Consider the following 21,917-nt stretch of genomic DNA (forward strand, 5'->3'; position numbering starts at 1 on the left):
ATAGTACAGAGTACAGAGAGTACAGAGGTGCCTTTCCAGCACCAGAGATGCATTCAGGAGAGAGTTAGATCTAGCTCTTAGGGCTAACATAGAAACATAGACAATAGGTGCAGGAGTAGGCCATTTGGCCCTTCGAGCCTGCACCGCCATTCAATATGATCATGGCTGATCATCCAACTCAGTATCCTGTACCTGCCTTCTCTCCATACCCTCTGATCCCTTTAGCCACAAGGGCCACATCTAACTCCCTCTTAAATATAGCCAATGAACTGGCCTCAACTACCCCCTGTGGCAGAGAATTCCACAGATTCACCACTCTCTGTGTGAAAAAAAGTTTTTCTCATCTCGGTCCTAAAAGATTTCCCCCTTATCCTTAAACTGTGACCCCTTGTCCTGGACTTCCCCAACATCGGGAACAATCTTCCTGCATCTCGCCTGTCCAACCCCTTAAGACCACGGAGTTGCGGAGGGAACGGTCTCTGCAGAAGGCGGAAATGGGTGGAGATGGGAAGATGTGGCTAGTGGTGGGATCCCGTTGGATTATGTGTTGTATGCGATGGGTGGTGGGGTGGAAGGTGAGGGCAAGGGGGACTCTGTCCCTGTTGCGACGGGGGGGGGGGGGGGGGGGGGGGGGGAGCAAGAGCGGAGCTGCGGGTTACCGAGGAGACACGACTGAGGGCCTCGTCTACGTTGGTAGAGGGGAACCCCCCCGTTCCCTGAAGAACGAGGACATCGCGGCTGTCCAGCTCTGGACCACCTCATCCTGGGCGCAGATGCGGCGTAGACGGAGGAATTGTGAGTAGGGGATGGAGTCTTTGCAGGAAGCAGGGTGGGAAGAAGTTCGAAATCCGACTGAATATCAAATGAATGACGGATTCAGCACAATATTATGATCTACTATGGCATTGTTGGCAATACGTTAACTTACAGATGAAAACTCAGGCTCGATATTTGCGCAGTTGATTTTAAAATATGAAAGTAACCCTTTTAAACACGAAGTATAATGTGGATAAATGTGAGGTTATCCATTTTGGTGGCAAAATCGGGAAAGCAGACTATTATCTAAATGGTGGCCGATTGGGAAAGGGGGAGATGCAGCGAGACCTGGGTGTCATGGTACACCAGTCATTGAAGGTAGGCATGCAGGTGCAGCAGGCAGTAAAGAAAGCGAATGGTATGTTAGCTTTCATTTCAAAAGGATTTGAGTATAGGAGCAGGGAGGTTCTACTGCAGTTGTACAGGGTCTTGGTGAGACCACATCTGGAGTATTGCGTACAGTTTTGGTCTCCAAATCTGAGGAAGGACATTATTGCCATAGAGGGAGTGCAGAGAAGGTTCACCAGACTGATTCCTGGGATGTCAGGACTGTCTTATGAAGAGAGACTGGATAGACTTGGTTTATACTCTCTAGAATTTAGGAGATTGAGAGGGGATCTTATAGAAACTTACAAAATTCTTAAGGGGTTGGACAGGCTAGATGCAGGAAGATTGTTCCCGATGTTGGGGAAGTCCAGGACAAGGGGTCACAGCTTAAGGATAAGGGGGAAATCCTTTAAAACCGAGATGAGAAGAACTTTTTTTCACACAGAGAGTGGTGAATCTCTGGAACTCTCTGCCACAGAGGGCAGTTGAGGCCAGTTCGTTTGGCTATATTTAAGAGGGAGTTAGATGTGGCCCTTGTGGCTAAGGGGATCAGGGGGTATGGAGAGAAGGCAGGTACGGGATACTGAGTTGGATGATCAGCCATCATCATATTGAATGGCGGTGCAGGCTCGAAGGGCCGAATGGCCTACTCCTGCACCTAATTTCTATGTTTCTGTGTTTCTATGAAGGAGATGTGAAATGTCTGGTAGATCCGCAGGAGAGAGTCGTGAGCTTCATGCAGGACAATCCACACGCTGCTATAACGTGTATGAAGGAACAGCAGGGGGCGGGAGATTGCCAACCTTCACGGGGCCCGCCCTGTTTCGACGAATGCGCTCAGTCAAATAAGATCAAATAGAACAAGTTCTCCAACAACTTGCACGCCATACGCAAGAAGGAGAGGACAGGACAGCTGAGCAGACGCTGGTTTAAGCCAAAGATAGATACAAAAAGCTGGAGTAACTCAGCGGGACGGGCAGCATCTCTGGAGAGAAGGGATGTAAGGGTTAACGCAGTGGCAGCCATTTTATTCTAACGATAGCCGACATTTTAAGTCAAATGTATTAATATGCTAGAGAAACACCGATAAGAAACTCAGCGGGTGCAGCAGCATCTATGGAGCGAAGGAAATAGGCAACGTTTCGGCTCAAGCGACCACGTTAGGTCGCGCTTGCCGCTTGGAGTCTCATGCTGGTGGGACCGGCCCTTTAGGCTCTTGCAGCGATGATGTTCCTCGCTGGTCCACCACACCGCTGCAAGCAGCTACAGACAGGGCCTGACGTGTTGGGGACAAGAGAGGCTCTCACGACATCTCCCGTCTTTTATTTATCTGCTTGTGGGACGCAGCCCTTCCCAGATCATCCACCGTTTATCCTTAACCCCCCTGGTATCAGAATTACAAGGTAGACAAAAGTGCTGGAGAAACTCAGCGGGTGCAGCAGCACCTATGGAGCGAAGGAAATTGGCAACGTTTCGGGCCGAAACCTAGAAGGAAATAGGCAACGTTTCGGACCGAAACCCAGAAGGGTTTCGGCCCGAAACGTTGCCTATTTCCTTCGCTCCACAGATGCTGCTGCATCCGCTGAGTTTCTCCAGCATTTTTGTCTACCTTCCTGCAATGCCTTCTTATCATACACTAGAGCCTTCTTGTTTCTGCAGCTGCTTAACTCCCTAATAACTCCATTCTACTCCCTAACGAGGAACAGATTGGTTTAAGGTGAGAGGGGGGGGGGAAGATTTAATAGGAATCTGAGGGGTAACTTTTTCCACACAGAGGTGAGGGTGGTGGGTGTATGGAACGAGCTGCCGGAGGAGGTAGTTGAGGCTGGGACTATCCCAACGTTTAAGAAACAGTTAGACAGGTACATGGATCGGACAGGTTTGGAGGTATAGGGACCAAATGCAGGCAGGTGGGACTAGTGTAGATGGGACGTGTTGGCTGGTGTGGGCAAGTTGGGTCTAAGGGCCAGTTTCTACAGTGCATGAGTTTGGCGCTACAGATGCTGACTGACCCACTGCGATACTCCAGCAGTTTCAGTTTAGTTTATTGTCACGTGTACCGAGGTGCAGCGAAATGCTTTTTGTTGCGTGCTAACCAGTCTGCAGAAAGACAATACATGATTACAATCGAGCCGTTTACAGAGTACAGATACATGGGTAAGGGAATAGCATTTAGTGCAAGGTAAAGCCAGCAAAGTCCGATCAATGATAAGATCCATAGATGAGGCTCGCACCAGGGTCTCATCCATACCCCGCAACACTGCTCTCTCTCCCCATCCCCGCACTCGCAACAAGGGCAGAGTCCCCCCTAGTCCTCACCTTTCACCCCACCAGCCGGCAAATACAACACATAATCCTCCGCCATTTCCGCCACCTCCAACGTGACCCCACCACTCGCCACATCTTCCCATCTCCCCCCATGTCTGCCTTCCGCAAAGACCGCTCCCTCCGCAACTCCCTTGTCAATTCTTCCCTTCCCTCCCGTACCACCCCCTCCCCGGGCACTTTCCGTTGCAACCGCAAGAGATGCAACACCTGTCCCTTCACCTCCCCCCTCGGCTCCATTCAAGGACCCAAGCAGTCGTTCCAGGTGCGACAAAGGTTCACCTGTATCTCCTCCAACCTCATCTACTGCATCCGCTGCTCTAGATGTCAGCTGATCTACATCGGGGAGACTAAGCGGAGGTTGGGCGATCGTTTCGCCGAACACCTCCGCTCAGTCCGCAATAACCAACCTGACCTCCCGGTGGCTCAGCACTTCAACTCCCCCTCCCATTCCCAATCCGACCTCTCTGTCCTGGGTCTCCTCCATTGCCAGAGTGAGCAACACCGGAAATTGGAGGAACAGCGCCTCATATTCCGCCTGGGTTGCTTGCGTCCGGATGGCATGAACGTTGAATTCTCCCAATTTTCCTAGCCCTTGCTGTCTCCTCCCCTTCCTTAACCCTCGAGCTGTCTCCTCCCATCCCCCCGCCCTCAGGCTCCTCCTCCTCCCCTTTTTTCCTTCCTTCTCCCCGCCACCCCCCCATCAGTCTGAAGAAGGGTTTCGGCCCGAAACGTCGCCTATTTCCTTGGCTCCATAGATGCTGCTGCACCCGCTGAGTTTCTCCAGCATTTTTGTGTACCTCCGATCAATGATAGTTTGAGGGTCACCAATGAGGTAGATAGTAGTTCAGGACCGCTCTCTGGTTGTGGTAGGATGATTCAGTTGCCTGATAACAGCTGGGAAGAGACTGGTCCTGAATCTGGAGGTGTGTGCGTTTTCACACTTCTGTACTTTCTGCACCTCAATGCTGACCCGTTTAAATTATGCGCACACAAGACGGTACTGAGGCATAGAAATATTGATAGATATATCTTACACGTTGTCAAAACTGTCTTCTGCTCACTGATCCTGAAAGCGGAATGAATTTACATTGCGTTTAATAATATCTACACTGAATTATCTGTAGGAATCCAAATGTGGTGGCAAATCAGCTTCAGGCACAGAGTGAAAAGCAACGAAAAGAGGCTTGTATTTTTAATGTCTCATGAGCTCAAGGTAACGTCATGGAAGAGAGAGGGAGAGGGAGGGAGGGAGAGAGAGAGGGGGGGAGAGAGAGAGAGAGAGAGAGAGAGAGAGAGAGGGAGAGAGAGAGAGGGAGAGAGAGAGAGAGAGAGAGAGAGTGAGAGGGAGAGAGAGAGAGAGACAGACAGAGAGTGAGAGAGACAGAGAGAGGGAGAGAGAGACAGAGAGAGAGGGAGAGAGAGAGAGAGAGAGAGAGAGCAAGAGAGACAGAGAGAGAGAGGGAGAGAGAGAGAGAGAGCGAGACAGACAGGGAGAGGGAGAGAGAGACAGAGAGAGACAGAGACAGAGCAGAGACATAGACACATAGACACAGACCCAGAGCATGGAAACAGGCCATTCGGCCCACTGAGTCCACACTGAGGTGGGATGGAGAATCGGGACAGTAATCCTAGCTTCTGGAAGGACCGTTCCGATGGGGAAGAACAGAGGCAGCATGGAGAGGATTGGATCAGGGTGAATCACAGCACGGTTCGGGTAAAACTCCATCCAGGACCACAAGAAATTGCAGCAAATTGTGGACGCAGCCCAGACCATCACACACACAAACCAACCTCCCTTCCATTGACTCCATCTACACCTCACGCTGCCTCGGCAAGGCCAGCAGCATCATCAAGGACCAGTCTCACCCCGGCCACTCCCTCTTCTCCCCTCGCTCATTGGGGAAATGGTACAGAAGTGTGAAAACGAACGCACACCTCCAGATTCAGGGGCAGTTTCTTCCCGGCTGTTATCAGGCAACTGAACCATCCCACCACAACCAGAGAGCGGTCCTGAACTACTATCTACCTCATTGCTGACCCTCGGACAATCCTTGAACGCACTTTACCTTGCACTAAACGTTATTCCCTTATACCATATAACCATATAACCATATAACAATTACAGGATGGAAACAGGCCATCTCGACCCTACAAGTCCGTGCCGAACATTTATTTTTCCCTTAGTCCCACCTGCCTGCACTCATACCATAACCCTCCATTCCCTTCTCATCCATATGCCTATCCAATTTATTTTTAAATGATACCAATGAACCTGCCTCCACCACTTCCACTGGAAGCTCATTCCACACCACTACCACTCTCTGAGTAAAGAAGTTCCCCCTCATATTACCCCTAAACTTCTGTCCCTTAATTCTGAAGTCATGTCCTCTTGTTTGAATCTTCCCTATTCTCAAAGGGAAAAGCTTGTCCACATCAACTCTGTCTATCCCTCTCATCATTTTAAAGACCTCTATCAGGTCCCCCCTTAACCTTCTGCACTCCAGAGAATAAAGACCTAACTTATTCAACCTATCTCTGTAACTTAGTTGTTGAAACCCAGGCAACATTCTAGTAAATCTCCTCTGTACTCTCTCTATTTTGTTGACATCCTTCCTATAATTGGGCGACCAAAATTGTACACCATACTCCAGATTTGGTCTCACCAATGCCTTGTACAATTTTAACATTACATCCCAGCTTCTATACTTAAATTATCATATATCTGTACACTGTAAACAGCTCGATTGTAATCGTGTATTGTCTTTCCGCTGACTGGTTAGCACGCAACGAAAGCTCTTCACCGTACCTCGGTACACGGGACAATAAACTACACTGAAACTGAACGGTTCCAGAGTCTGGTGGTGCTCGCTTTCAAGCTTCGAACAAGATGGAATCAACATTCCAGCTTTGATTATGACAGGGAGATGATTCTTATGTGATAATCAATGAAAAGCATAGACAGGAACAGGAAAAATCTCAAATGATATGGTTTCTTAGTCCAAACCCTGAATTATATTGTGTTTAAGAAGGAACTGCAGATGCTGGAAAATCAAAGGTACACAAAAAAGCTGGAGAAACTCAGCGGGTGCAGCAGCATCTATGGAGCGAAGGAAATAGGCAACGTTTCGGCCCGAAACCCTTTCGAGCCTGCACCGCCATTCAATATGATCATGGCTGATCATCCAACTCAGTATCCCGTACATGCCTTCTCTCCATACCCTCTGATCCCCTTAGCCACAAGGGCCACATCTAACTCCCTCTTAAATATAGCCAATGAACAGTGGCCTCGACTACCCTCTGTGGCAGAGAGTTCCAGAGACTCGCCACTCTCTGTGTGAAAAAAGTTCTTCTCATCTCGGTTTTAAAGGATTTCCCCCTTACCTTTAAGCTGTGACCCCTTCAGGCCGAAACTCAGAAGGAAATAGGCAACGTTTCGGACCGAAACCCGGAAGGGTTTCGGCCCGAAACGTTGCCTATTTCCTTCGCGATGCTGCTGCACCCGCTGAGTTTCTCCAACTTTTTTGCGTACACTGAATGATATTGTTTCTCACTGATTGCTCCTACTGTACTATCAAACATTTGTATGAGCTAAGCAACAGACACTCGGCAATAGGTGCAGGGAGGAGTAGGCCATTCGGCCCTTCGAGCCAGCAGCCGCTCGTACTGGGTCTTTCAAGATCATGCAATCTCATAAAGTGAAAATAAAATCTAAATCCCCTCCTGCATTAAGTCAAACTGCCAGGCACCAGACTTAATGCAACTAAACTTGTTCCCTTACATCTACTGAATTGTAAAACCAATAATCTCAGGCGTAAACTACCTGGTAGTTAATGCATAATTATATAGAATTAGAAATGTTTCCATTTGTATTTCAGTAAGCATTGTGTTATCAACAGGGGCGGGCACGGTGGCGCAGCGGTAGAGTTGCTGCCTCACAGCGCCAGAGACCCGGGTTCGATCCTGACTACGGGTGCTGTCTGTACGGAGTTTGTGCGTTCTCCCCGTGACCTGCGTGGTTTTTTTGCCGAGAGCTTTAATTTAAGAATAGGGGGTGAGCCATTTAGAACGGAGACCAGGAAAAAAATGTTTTCTCACAGAGAGTGGTGAGTCTGTGGAATTCTCTGCCTCAGGGGGCGGTGGAGGCCGGTTCTCTGGATACTTTGAAGAGAGAGCTATAGAAACATAGGAACATAGAAAATAGGTGCAGGAGTAGAGGCCATTCGGCCCTTCGAGCCTGCACCACCATTCAATATGATCATCAGTCAGGCAAGCAAAATAACTGGCAAAACTCAAAATCAATGATCAGTACTCCACACCCAGGCAGTTAAAAGGAAAGCCAATCTCATTACACAGGATCCCACCCACCCCCTGCACAAGTCTTTACAACTTCTGCCATCAGACCGCCGATATAAAGTCACCCTATCCAAGAAAAACATCCACAAAAACTCATTCATACCCATTGCCATAAACAGCTTAAATAAAAAATGAACAATGGACAAATTAACCCTGACGCATTGTCACTTTACACGTATCCACAACTTTTATCTTGTCTATTTTTACAGTTTTTAATCTTTATATTTGCTTTTAAGATCGATACACACTGTGTGTGTGCTCGCAGAAATCTGTGCTGTATGACTGATTATCAGTACATTGTCCTGTCTGTGTGTTGAGCCACGTCAAAGAAGATTCTCTGTTACGACAGACAATAAAGTTTTGTGAATCTGAATCTGAATCTGAAATGGCTGATCACCCAACTCAGTATCCTGTACCTGCCTTCTCTCCATACCCCCTGATCCCTTTAGCCACAAGGGCCACATCTAACTCCTTCTTAAATATAGCGGCTCTTAAGGATAGCGGAGTCAGGGGATATGGGAGAAGGCAGGAACGGGGTACTGATTGGGGATGATCAGCCATGATCACATTGAATGGTGGTCGGTGCTGGCTCGAAGGGCCGAATGGCCTACTCCTGCACCTATTGTCTATTGTCTATTATCTTCGGTTTCCCCCCGCACTTCAAAGACGTGCAGGTTTCGTTGGTTTGGTGTGAATGTAAATTGCCCCTAGTGTGTGTAGGATAGTGTTAGCGTGCGGGGATCGCTGCTGGTCAGCGCGGACTTGGTGGGCCGAAGGGCCTGTTTCCTGCGCTGTATCTCTAAACCAAAAAAACGCAACTAAACAGGAATAAAGGACTGGGGAGAAATGAGAAAATGATAATTGAGTTGAATACAGCCGCGAGCGGAAGGAAAGAGATTATCTCGTGGACAGAAAAGAGATAGGTATAATGGAGAAAGTGTAATATTAAACGGCAAAAAAAATTTTCCAATGCTCCAAAACGGAGGCATTCGGGAAGGAATTTAAAACTCTGAAATTCAAACGACAATGAACAAGAAAAAGTTAATCAAATTAATATTACTTGGAGGTTTTCAGTCAGTAATTTGGTCATTCTAAAATGGCCCTGTCCCACTTACATGATTTTTTTCGGCGACTTTGCCGGCACCTGTCAAAGTCGCGGCAGCTCGCCGAAAATGTTCAACGTGTTGAAAATCCAGCGGCGACCAGAACAAGGCACGACTCTTTGGGCCGACCGATTACTCACGACCGTACAGGTGACATGTCGCGGGGTTACATGGGTTCATGGAGGTACTGGCGCAGGTAGGCTTGCTCGCCTTCGTCGGTCATAGCGTTGAGTACGTGAGTTGGGATGTCATATTACCACAGCGGACGTAATTTGTAAAGGTAAAGGGCGGCACGGCGGCGCAGCGGTGGAGCTACTGCCTCACAGCGGCAGAGACCCGGGTTCCATCCCGACTACGGCTGCTGCCTGTGTGGAGTTTGTACGTCCTCCTATGTTCTGCGATGTGTCGGATGATCTTAGTGTGCGGGGGTGACTGGCCGGTGCGGACTCAGTGGACGAAGGGCCTTTTTCCACGCCGTATCTCTACACTAAACTCTCATCTATATTTGGAGTCCTGCACACCTTTCCGCTCACCAGCTCTTCAAGGGCAATTAGTTAATGGGCAGTACATTTTTGCTCTTGCTAGTGATGTCCATGTTTCATTAGGGAAGCAAAAACAGAAATCGTTGAGGCATGGCTCATTATTTTCCTTGTCCGCGTGGACACGAGCGGTCTGCTCCAGGATCTGTGGTGAATCATTCATCGAATGCAAATGGCCAAGGTTAGTCCGTGTGAGCTGTGGGAGTCAATTATCCTGCAAACATTGCCTGCGTGTATTGCGTGCACGAGAATTACACAGGACGAAGAGATCTTCCAGCGCAGTCAAAGGAAAAAACAAACGGTGCGCGGGTGGTGGAGAGATGTAACCCCACTTTTTAAGAAGGGAGGGAGAGAGAAAACGGGGAATTACAGACCAGTTAGTCTAACGTCGGTAGTGGGGAAACTGCTAGAGTCAGTTATTAAAGATGGGATAGCAGCACACTTGGAAAGTGGTGAAATCATTGGACAAAGTCAGCATGGATTTACGAAAGGTAAATCATGTCTGACGAATCTTATAGAATTTTTCGAGGATGTAACTAGTAGCGTGGATAGGGGAGAACCAGTGGATGTGGTGTATCTGGACTTCCAGAAGGCTTTCGACAAGGTCCCACATAAGAGATTAGTATACAAACTTAAAGCACACGGCATTGGGGGTTCAGTATTGATGTGGATAGAGAACTGGCTGGCAAACAGGAAGCAAAGAGTAGGAGTAAACGGGTCCTTTTCACAATGGCAGGCAGTGACTAGTGGGGTACCGCAAGGCTCAGTGCTGGGACCCCAGCTATTTACAATATATATTAATGATCTGGCTGAGGGAATTGAAGGCAATATCTCCAAGTTTGCGGATGACACTAAGCTGGGGGGCAGTGTTAGCTTTGAGGAGGATGCTAGGAGACTGCAAGGTGACTTGGGTAGGCTGGGTGAGTGGGCAAATGTTTGGCAGATGCAGTATAATGTGGATAAATGTGAGGTTATCCATTTTGGTGGCAAAAACAGGAAAGCAGACTATTATCTAAATGGTGGCCGATTGGGAAAGGGGGAGATGCAGCGAGACCTGGGTGTCAGGACTGTCTAACGAAGAAAGACTGGATAGACTTGGTTTATACTCTCTAGAATTTAGGAGATTGAGAGGGGATCTTATAGAAACTTTCAAAATTCTTAAGGGGTTGGACAGGCTAGATGCAGGAAGATTGCTCCCAATGTTGGGGAAGTCCAGGACAAGGGGTCACAGCTTAAGGATAAGGGGGAAATCCTTTAAAACCGAGATGAGAAAAACTTTTTTCACACAGAGAGTGGTGAATCTCTGGAACTCTCTGCCGCAGAGGGTAGTCGAGGCCAGTTCATTGGCTATATTTAAGAGGGAGTTAGATGTGGCCCTTGTGGCTAAGGGGATCAGAGGGTATGGAGAGAAGGCAGGTACGGGATACTGAGTTGGACGATCAGCCATGATCATATTGAATGGCGGGGCAGGCTCGAAGGGCCGAATGGCCTCTACTCCTGCACCTAATTTCTATGTTTCTATGTTTCTATGTGGAACTCTCTGCCTCAGAGGGCGGTGGAGGCCGGTTCTCTGGATGCTTTCAAGAGAGAGCTAGATAGGGCTCTTAAAAATAGCGGAGTCAGGGGATATGGGGAGAAGGCAGGAACAGGGTACTGATCGGGGATGATCAGCCATGATCACATTGAATGGTGGTGCTGGCTCGAAGGGCCGAATGGCCTCTACCCCTGCACCTGTTGTCTATTGTCAATTGTGATGGGGGGGCAAAGGTGGCACAGCGGTAGAGTTGCTGCCTCACAGCGCCAGAGACCCGGGTTCCATCCTGTCCGAGGGCGCTGTCTGTACGGAGAAAAAAAAGCCTCACGCGGTCACGGGGAGAAGGTACAAAGGGCGCACGGGCAGCAGCCACGAGGTCAGGATCGTAACCCCGGGTCTCTGGCGCTGCAAGGGAGAAACTGTACCGCTGCGGAGCCCGAATGAAGTTGAGCTGACAAACGCTACGAGTTCCAGCTATTGTACACTGTTACATTGCTTTGTGAAGGTGTGCGTGGTGGAGAATACTGTGATGCATTTCCGCAGTGGTAGCAGAGGGGAATCACTGGTATTCGACAGACCGCTTTGGAAGAGAAGGAGATTACTTCCTTACAACTGAATGGAAAAGCAATAACATATGTTGTCTGCCCAACATATGAACCCAGCGCATTCATGAACGCAAATCCCACAAAGAATAAATGAAAAGATTCAACGCAGAATCAAAGCTGAACAAAATGACAGGGCTTCACAAGGTGGGCCGAGACATGCGTGCTGTTTAACGAGACTGGAAACCGGAGACCCAGGTTCGATCCTGGCCACGGGTGCTGTCTGTACGGAGTTTGTACGTTCTCCCTGGGTTTTCTCCGGGAGCTCCGGATTCCTCCCACACTCCAAAGACGTGCAGGTTTGTGGGTGGAGAAAAATGCTGGAGAAACTCAGCGGGTGCAGCAGCATCTATGGAGCGAAGGGAATAGGCGACGTTTCGAGTCGAGACCCTTCTTCAGATTGATGTGAGGGTGGGGGGGGGGTGGGGGGGGGGTGCGGAACTTGAAGAGAGGAAGAGGCGGAGACAGTGGGCTGTGGGAGAGCTGGGAAGGGGAGGAGAAAGCAGGGACTACCTGAAATTGGAGAAGTCAATGTTCACACCGCTGGGGTGTAAACTGCCCAAGCGGAATATGAGGCGCTGCTCCTCCAATTTGCGGTGGGACTCACTCTGGCCATGGAGGAGGCCCAGGACAGAAAGGTCGGATTCGGAATGGGAGGGGGAGTTGAAGCGCTGTTTAATGTGAACCGAGCGGAGGTGTTGGGCGAAACTACATGTTTGTGGTAAAATTGTAAATTATCCCCAACGCGTGTCGGTTAGTATTTATGTGCAGGGATCGCTGGCCGGCACGGACTCGGTGGGCCGAAGGGCCTGTTTCTGTGCTGTATCTCTAAACTAAACTAAACTGCATTAGGCTTTAGACTAGACTTTAGAGATACAACGCAGAGACAGGCAGTTCAGCCCACTGAGGCCACACCCACCAGCCATCACCCCACACACAAGTCTACACACACCTGGGGGCAATTTTACAACTTACTGAAGCCAATTAACCTGCAAACCTGCACGTCCTTGGAGTGTGGGAGGAAACCGGAGCACCCGGAGAAAACCCACGCAGGTCACAGGGAGAACGTACAAACTCCGTAAAGACAGCACCCGTGGTCAGGATCGAACCTGGGTCTCTGGCGCTGTGAGGCAGCAACTCTACCTCCCATTGTATCATAACCCTGTGAACCTTTCATACCCATGAACCTGGCTGAATTAAATTCTGTTCATTTAAACTATCTGAACCTGCCTCTGAATGTTTCTTAAACACTACAATAGTACTGGCATGTTGGCCTTAACAAAAAGAAGAATCAAATATAGGAGCAAAGAGGTCCTTCTGCAGTTGTACAGAGCCCTAGTGAGACCACACCTGGAGTATTGTGTGCAGTTTTGGTCCCCTCATTTGAGGAAGGACCTTCTTGCTATTGAGGGAGTGCAGCGTAGGTTTACAAGGTTAATTCCCGGGATGGCGGGACTGTCGTATGCTGAGAGAATGGAGCGGCTGGGCTTGTACACTCTGGAGTTTAGAAGAATGAGAGGGTATCTCATTGAAACATATATGATTGTTAAGGTCTTGGACACACTAGAGGCAGGAAACATGTTCCCAATGTTGGGGGAGTCCAGAATCAGGGGCCACACAGTTTAAGAATAAGGAGTAACTCATTTAGAACGGAGACGAGGAAACACTTTTTCTCACAGAGAGTTGTGAGTCTGTGGAATTCTCTCCCTCAGAGGGCGGTGGAGGCCGGTTCTCTGGATGCTTTCAAGAGAGAGCTAGATAGGGCTCTTGAAGATAGCAGAGTCAGGGGATATGGGGAGAAGGCAGGAACGGGGTACTGATTGGGGATGATCAGCCATGATCACATTGAATGACGGTGCTGGCTCGAAGGGCCGAATGGCCGAATCCTGCACCTATTGTCTATTGTCTATTGACAAGTTGTCCTACAACTTTAGGCTGTGCACGCCATTCGCAAGAAGAAGAATATTCGGTACAATTCAATAAGGTCCCCCCCGTCATTCTTCAAAACTCCAGCGAGTGCAGGCCCAGTGCCGCCAAACGCTCACCATCCTGTTCTTTGAGCTGAGTTCAGATAACAACATGTTATGTGTGACCTGTGCAGACTCCATGGGACGCTACAGTGGGGGTAAATCTGAATTGAAAGCAGAATCGCAGGAAGAACACAGCAGGCTCGGCAGACACTGCGGGCAGGGAGCGGGGTGTGTATTCTGTTTCTCCACCAACGAGTGCCAAGTGACACGCTGTGTACTTCCAGCTTTTTCCTCTTTAAAATCAGCGATGCGCTTATACATAATGCAGAACTGTTGAAATAATCGAATACGCTGAACCACCATTAGAGGTGGTGGGGAACCGGCATATCAAAGGCCCTTGGACGGGGACATAGAAACATAGAAACATAGAAAATAGGTGCAGGAGTAGGCCATTCGGCCCTTCGAGCCTGCACCGCCATTCAATATGATCATGGCTGATCATCCAACTCAGTATCCCATCACTGCCTTCTCTCCATACCCCCTGATCCCTTTAGCCACAAGGGCCACATCTAATTCCCTCTTAAATATAGCCAATGAACTGTGGCCTCGACTACCCTCTGTGGCAGAGAGTTCCAGTGATTCACCACTCTCTGTGTAAAAAATGGTCTTCTCATCTCGGTTTTAAAGGATTTCCCCCTTATCCTTAAGCTGTGTGACCCCTTGTAGTGGACTTCCCCAACATCGGGAACAATCTTCCTGCATCTAGCCTGTCCAACCCTTTAAGAATTTTGTACGTTTCTATAAGATCCCCCCTCATTCTTCTCAATTCTAGCGAGTACAAGCCGAGTCTATCCAATCTTTCTTCATATGAAAGTCCTGACATCCCAGGAATCAGTCTGGTGAATTAGGGTCTGATTAGGGTCTGAAGAAGGGTTTCGGTCCGAAACGTTGCCTATTTCCTTCGCTCCATAGATGCTGCTGCACCCGCTGAGTTTCTCCAACATTTTTGTGTACCCTGAATGATATTGTTTCTCACTGATTTCTTCTACTATCAAACCTTTGTTTGAGCTAATCAACAGACAATCGGCAATAGGTGCAGGAAGGAGTAGGCCATTCGGCCCTTCGATATAGCCAATGAACTGTGTGGCCTCAACTACCCTCTGTGGCAGAGAATCCCACAGATTCACCACTTGCCTGGGACATGGGTAGGATAGGTTGAGGAGAGGGTATGGGCCAAATGCAAACTTACGGGACTAGCTTAGATCGGGCATCTCTCACCCTGGCCACAAACTCTTTGAATCACTTCCCTCTGGAAGGCGACTCCGGACTGTCAAAGCTGCCACAGCCAGACATAAAAACAGCTTTTTTCCACGAGTAGTTGCTCTACTCAACAGCCAACAATCTGTAGCCTCCCCTTTGCTATGGTATTTTATTCAATTCACACGTTTAATCGATAATGTTTTTATTATTAATGTTTAATGTTTTATGTGTCATTAATGTTTTCAGCTCAGAACCCTTCTTCTGACTGATAGAGGGAGGGAGGAGACGGGGGGGGGGGGGGGGGGAGTAAGAAACTTTGCCGAGAAAAGTGCAGAACAAATCAGGGAAGGCAACAGATGACCTCAGGATGGGTGGAGACCATCAGGGTCCATTGTTGGTTGGGGAAGGTGTGATAGTGAGAGAGATGCAAGGATGCAAACAGTGCAGCTGGTTGGACGACTAGGGGGTGGAGGAGGGGGGTGGAGGGGGAGAGGGTGGGGGAGGGGAGGAGGGAGGGGTGGGGGAAGGGGGTGGGGGGTGGAGGGGGAGGGGAGAGAATGCAGGAGTTACTTGCAAAAATAGAGACATCAACGTTCACACAGCTGGGGTGTGAGCTGCTGAAGCGGTGTGTGGACAGGTAGATGGATGGGGCAGGTTTAGAGGGATACGGGACAGGTAGGGACAAATGAGACTAGTTTAGATGGGGCATCTTGGCTAGCATGGACAATTTGGGCAGAAGGGCGTACGTTTGTGCTGTACGACACAATGACACATCCAGCAAGCTCCTGAATTTGAAGCCAGGTACTTGAGATAGTCACAACATTGATTCCAGCATAAAGGCCAGAAGATTTGTTGACCAATACAAAAATTAATTTAATTCATTTTCATGCAGTATTTTATTTAAAAAATACAGGGTCAGCAATAACTGGTTAAAGGCTGGATCCACAGTTGGTCAATTCTCTCCATTCTTTGAGGTTGTTGACTACATTCCTGGCTGTTGTAGTGCAATGTAACTGTGAGTGGAAATAAGTGTACAGCGGTAGAGTCGCTGCCTTACAGCGCTTGCTGCGCCAGAGACCCGGGTTCGATCCCGACTACGGGCGCTGTCTGTATGGGGTTTGTACGTTCTCCCCGTGACCTGCGTGGGTTTTTCTCCGAGATCTTCGGTTTTCTTCCACACTCCAAAGACGTGCGGGTTTGTAGGTTAATTGGCTTGGTGTGAATGTAAAAACTGTCCCTAGTGGGTTGTGTGTGTAGGATTGTGTTAGTGTGCGGGGATCGTCGGTCGGCAGGGACCCTGTGGGGCCGAAGGGCCTGTTTCTGCTCTGTATCTCTAAGCTAAACTAAAGAAGAATTTCTAGGAAGAACCAAGACACAAAGTACTGGAGTAACTCAGCGGGTCAGGCAGCATCTGTGGAGAACATGGATAGGTGACGTTTCACAGAGTGCTGGAGTAACTCAGCGGGTCAGGCAGGCAGCATCTGTGGAGAACATGGATAGGTGACGTTTCACAGAGTGCTGGAGTAACTCAGCGGGTCAGGCAGCATCTGTGGAGAACATGGATAGGTGACATTACAACTCTGGACCCTAATTCAGTTTGTAGTGCCAGTCTCCTGCACTGATTGTTGAACTTCTGAATGTCAAGGGTTATGGGGAGAAGGCAGGAGAATGGGGTGGAGATGCAAAGATAGATCAGCCATGATTGAATGGAGGAGTAGACTAGATGGGCCGAATGGCCTAATTCTGTTCCTCGAACTTTTGAACATGTTTCATTCTCCTTTCAATGTCTATTGGAACCAATTCTTGCACTAAACGTTATTCCCTTCATCCTGTGTCTGTACACTGTGGACAGCTCGATTGTAATCATGTACAGTCTGTCTGCTGAATGGTTAGAACGCAACAAAGGCTTTTCACTGTACCTCACTACGCGTGAAAACCTGAGCGCCCTGGAGAGGAAAAGACTACAAAAAGTAGTAAACACTGCCCAGTCCATCACCGGCTCTGACCTTCCTTCCATCGAGGGGATTTATTGCAGTCGCTGCCTCAAAAAGGCTGGCAGTATCATCAAAGACCCACACCATCCTGGCCACACACTCATCTCCCTGCTACCTTCAGGTAGAAGGTACAGGAGCCTGAAGACTGCAACAACCAGGTTCAGGAATAGCTACTTCCCCACAGCCATCAGGCTATTAAACCTGGCTCGGACAAAACTCTGATTATTAATAACCCATAATCTGTTTATTTGTACTTTATCAGTTTATTTATTCATGTGTGTATATATTTATATTATGGTATATGGACACACTGATCTGTTTTGTAGTCAATGCCTACTATGTTCTGTGTGCTGAAGCAAAGCAAGAATTTCATTGTCCTATACAGGGACACATGACAATAAATTCTCTTGAATCTTGAACCTTGAATCAATCAACCCGGCGTGCACAAACAAACAGACCAAATAGACCAAGTTGACCGACAACTTTAGGCTATCACGCCGTACGCAGGAAGAAGTCCTTTCCACTCGTCACTTTAGTCTCATGTTTCATGTCCAGGACTCTCGCTTAACTATTTATCCCTGTTGCCAGCCGGGAAACCTTGGCAGCTTTTTAAGTTGCCAAATGACAGTTTAGGTGGTCATTTAAGAAGGCTTGCATGACATGTGCGATAATGTGCTCGGACTAAGTCCTTGGTTACCAGTCGGAATTATACTCAATGAAGCATTCGCATATTATTTCTGCTTCAAATAAAGTCACAAACTAAACATATTCACCAATCAAGACATGATATATGCCACAATGACATGCAGCAAAATTATAAGGCAGTATCTCGACTCTTTTTACACATTGCAATTAATGCAATTTCTATTAGTTCTTTCCACTTCCAAACAATGTGGTTGGTTTATTCAGCGTATGATCAACCTGTGTCAATAAATCCTGGACCATGGTAACAAATATGCGTACGTATAGTTGTGAATGTTGCTCATTAAATAACTACAGTACTGATACTCCATATTAAGAGCATTGATTTGCCGTTAAAATGAAATCTGTAATAACGTGTCAACGGTAGCAGTGACAATCGAACACTGCAGTTTTAATGTTTCATGTGTTCACAATTTAATTAATCCATCTTTATGGATTAAAACAAATAATAACATTGGGAATTAAAACACATTTGGTTGCATTCCGTTATCAAACAGTCAATGTTTGCTCTGAAGGCATTTCCAGGACAATAGGGTCAGGGAGGGGGGTGTGAATCAGTGCGGGGTGGATAGATGAGGGGGGGTGGGGTTAGAAGGTGAATTAGTACGTGTTGGTTGGAGTTGGTAAAATTGTGAGGGGAGAGTACGGGGGATGTCAGTGGTGTGAATGGGGGGGGGGTTCAGTATGGGATGGGTGGGGGTAGACAAAAGTGCTGGAGAAACGCAGCGGGTGAGGCAGCATCTATGGAGCAAAGGAAATAGGCAACGTTTCGGGTCGAGAGCCTTCTTCAGACTGTTCCCCCCCCATTCTTCTTGAATGGGAGGATCAGTACAGGATGGTTGGGGGGGAGGGGGCAGATCAGCGCAGGAGGAAGGGGGGGGGGGGGGGGTTCAGTACAGTGTGGATCGGAGAGTCTGTGCAGGATGAATGGGGGATCACTATAGGATGAACGAGGGGAAGGTGCAGGGTAAATAGAGGGTGGGTCAGTACGGGATGAATGCATGGATTAGTGCAGGATGGATGGGAAAGGGGTAAGTACAGGATGGATGGGGTGGGGGAGGGGGAAGGAGGGTCAGCGGTCCTCGGACAACATCGCCCCGCTGCCTTGGCCGTTGGGATTTCCTCGCCAGCCAACAGCGGTGCAGCAGTGCAGCTCAAAGATCCTATAGCTATAGTATCTTTGATGCAGCTGCTTCAGAAGGGTCGGAGCTAATGACGGGCCCCGCACAGCGGCACTAGTGGCCGCCACAGCGACTCCATCTCCTCCTCCGCCCTAATAGCAGCCGCTGCGTACAAATGCGCTAATGGTGCTTTCAATACAAACGCTCCCGCAAGCTGAGGCCTCCTCCTCCCTCCCTCCCTCCTCCCGGCCTCAGCGTGCGGGAGGGTTTGTATTGAAAGCGCCATTAGCGCATTTGCACGCAGCGGCCGCGATCAGGACGGGCGGGAGGAGGAGGAGGATATGGAGCCGCTGTTCGGGGCCCGTCATTCGCTCCGACCCTTCCTCACCCCGCACCTAGTATCTTTCCCATGCAATACAGCCGTCATCGCCGACACAACACGTCGTGTTCCTTTTCTCCAGAGATGCTGCCTGACCCCGCGGAGTTACTCCAGTTTTTGTGTCTATCTTCGGTACAAACCAGTATCTGGTATCATAATCAAGCCGGGCAAAATGACTCGGTGTTTAGTTTGCCCGGTGGCGCTTTGAGTGGTCAATGGCACCCGGGCAACCACTAATTTTGAGCCCTGATGTATCTTGTGTTTTATGACTTGGCAGACCAATTTACCTCCTGGGATAAATAAATTTCTATCGTATCGTCTCGTATTTTCCGCTAGCTTTGAATAGTTTCAAATCATTTGTCAAAGGTGCTCCTGCTGCCTTGATCGATGTCCCTTCCATAAATGAATTTTCACAATGGAGTAATGGGTGCTTGATTTGAAGTAACATTGCATTTCTTTCCAAGCTGCACTCTGAATTAGTTTATAGTTTTAGTTTTAGAGATACAGCGCGGAAACGGGCCCTTCGGCCCACCGAGTCTGCACCGGCCAGCGATCCCCGCACACTTACACTATCCTACACACACATTGCGAACAATTTACATTCATACCAAGCCAATTAACCCGCAACCCTGTACGTCTTTGGGGTGTGGGAGGCAAGCGGAGATCTCGGAGTAAACCCACGCTGGTCACGGGGAGAACGGACAAACTCCGCACGGACAAGCACCCGCAGTCGGGATCGAACCCGGGTCTCTGGCGCTGTGAGGCAGCAGCTCCATCGCTGCGCCACCGTGCCGCCATAATCATGGCAGCGAAGGAAACGGATTCCACGATGGAAATAGCATCAACGACAAAAGGGAGTCTTGGGAAATGTCATCAATGGACGAGAAAATTCAACAGTGCTAAATATAGAATGAGCATGAGAAAGAAGACCATGTATTCCTAATCGGAATACTGATTTCCAATATCGTGTCCAGCTACAACTCTTGGCCATTGAATCCTCCGATTAGCTATGTCATTGATTTAATTAACAGGCGGAAATTTCAATAATGCTTTGGCTTCGACTTGCTTATTAACGATGAACGATGCCAGGCCTTAACGATTAACGATGCCAGCCTTAACGATTAACGATGCCAGGCCTTAACGATTAACGATGCCAGGCCTTAACGATTAACGATGCCAGGCCTTAACGATTAACGATGCCAGGCCTTAACGATTAACGATGCCAGGCCTTAACGATTAACGATGCCAGGCCATAACGATTAACGATGCCAGGCCTTAACGATTAACGATGCCAGGCCTTAACGATTAACGATGCCAGACCTTAACGATTAACGATGCCAGGCCTTAACGATTAACGATGCCAGGCCTTAATGATTAACGATGCTAGGCCTTAACGATTAACGATGCCAGGCCTTAACGATTAACGATGCCAGGCCTTAACGATTAAGGCCTGGCATCGGACAAAACAGCAAACAAAGGCAACAGGTTTTTGCGAAAGGGAGCAATTGCCGCCATAACTTCGGGCAACAGAGCAAGCCTGCGGTGAGCATTAAGAGAGGCAGGTACAAGAATAAGTTCTTACCATTGCTGGAAGGCTGCAGAGCACCTGACCCCGCTCGCAATAGGTATGAGTTAATGGCGAACTCCTCATTGACATTGGATTCAAGAGCCGGATGTGAGATGCTGCTGTCAAGTAACGGCATTTGGTAGTCTTTCACACTGGACGATGAGAGATGGGCGCTGGTCTGCTGGGCGAATGGGTGGCTGGGCGAGGATGAGTGTGTGGTGGGACGACCTGCTGAAGAGAGGGTCAGTTGTTGAATGGCGCTCATAGACACACAGTGTACAGCATCCCACTCAGAGCTCATCAAAAAACATTACCCATGAAGAATAGCCCCCATTCTCTGGAACTCTCTGCCACAGAGGGTAGTTGAGGCCAGTTCATTGGCTATATTTAAGAGGGAGTTAGATGTGGCCCTTGTGGCTAAGGGGATCAGAGGGTATGGAGAGAAGGCAGGAACGGGATACTGAGTTGGATGATCAGCCATGATCATATTGAATGGCGGTGCAGGCTCGAAGGGCCGAATGGCCTACTCCTGCACCTAATTTCTATGTTTCTATTCACAGTGACAGAGTCACACAGGGATCGACTGTTATCTGTTCATAACTTTATAAATTCATAGAAACATAGAAAATAGGTGCAGGAGGCCATTCGGCCCTTCGAGCCAGCACCGCCATTCAACATGATCATGGCTGATCATCCAACTCTGTATCCCGTACCTGCCTTCTCTCCATACCCCCTGATCCCTTTAGCCACAAGAGCCACATTCATTGTGATCATGGCTGATCATCCCTTATCAATAACCCGTGCCTGCCTTCTCCCCATATCCCTTGACTCCACTAGTCCCTAGAGCTCTATCTAACTCTCTCTTAAATCCATCCAGTGATTTGGCCTCCACTGCCCGCCGCGGCAGGGAATTCCACAAATTCACAACTCTCTGGGTGAAAAAGTGTTTTTCTCACCTCAGTCTTAAATGACCTCCCCTTTATTCTAAGACTGTGTGTGGCCCCTGGTTCTGGACTCGCCCAACGTTGGGAACATTTTTCCTGCATCTAGCTTGTCCAGTCCTTTTATTCATAAGACATAGGTGTAGAGTTGGGTCATTCAGCCCATAGAGTCTACTCCGCCATTCAATCGTGGCTGATCTGTCTTCCCCTCTCAACCCCATTCTCCTGCCTTCTCCCCAGAACCCACGACACCCTTGCCAATCAAGAACCTCCGCTTTAAAAATACCCAATGACTTGGACTCCACAGCCCTCCGTGACTGTGAATTCTACAGATTCACCGCCCTCTGGCTGAAGAAATGCAGATGGTAAGTTGTCGTGTGA

General features: G+C 48.6%; 1 protein-coding gene across 1 annotated transcript in view; it reads right to left on the bottom strand.

Annotated features, from left to right (window-relative positions):
- LOC129701385 (teneurin-2-like) overlaps window positions 1-20,938 on the bottom strand; it is a 372,354-nt gene extending 351,416 nt beyond the window's left edge. The window contains exon 1 of the mRNA XM_055642523.1: window positions 20,611-20,938. Coding sequence (XP_055498498.1) covers window positions 20,611-20,896 — 286 coding nt within the window. The 5' untranslated portion in view covers window positions 20,897-20,938. The remainder of the gene's footprint in view (window positions 1-20,610) is intronic.
- Window positions 20,939-21,917: the final 979 nt, after the last annotated feature.

Source organism: Leucoraja erinacea, chromosome 11 (assembly GCF_028641065.1).
Source record: "Leucoraja erinacea ecotype New England chromosome 11, Leri_hhj_1, whole genome shotgun sequence".
In the NCBI taxonomy this organism is placed as follows: Eukaryota; Metazoa; Chordata; class Chondrichthyes; order Rajiformes; family Rajidae; genus Leucoraja; species Leucoraja erinaceus.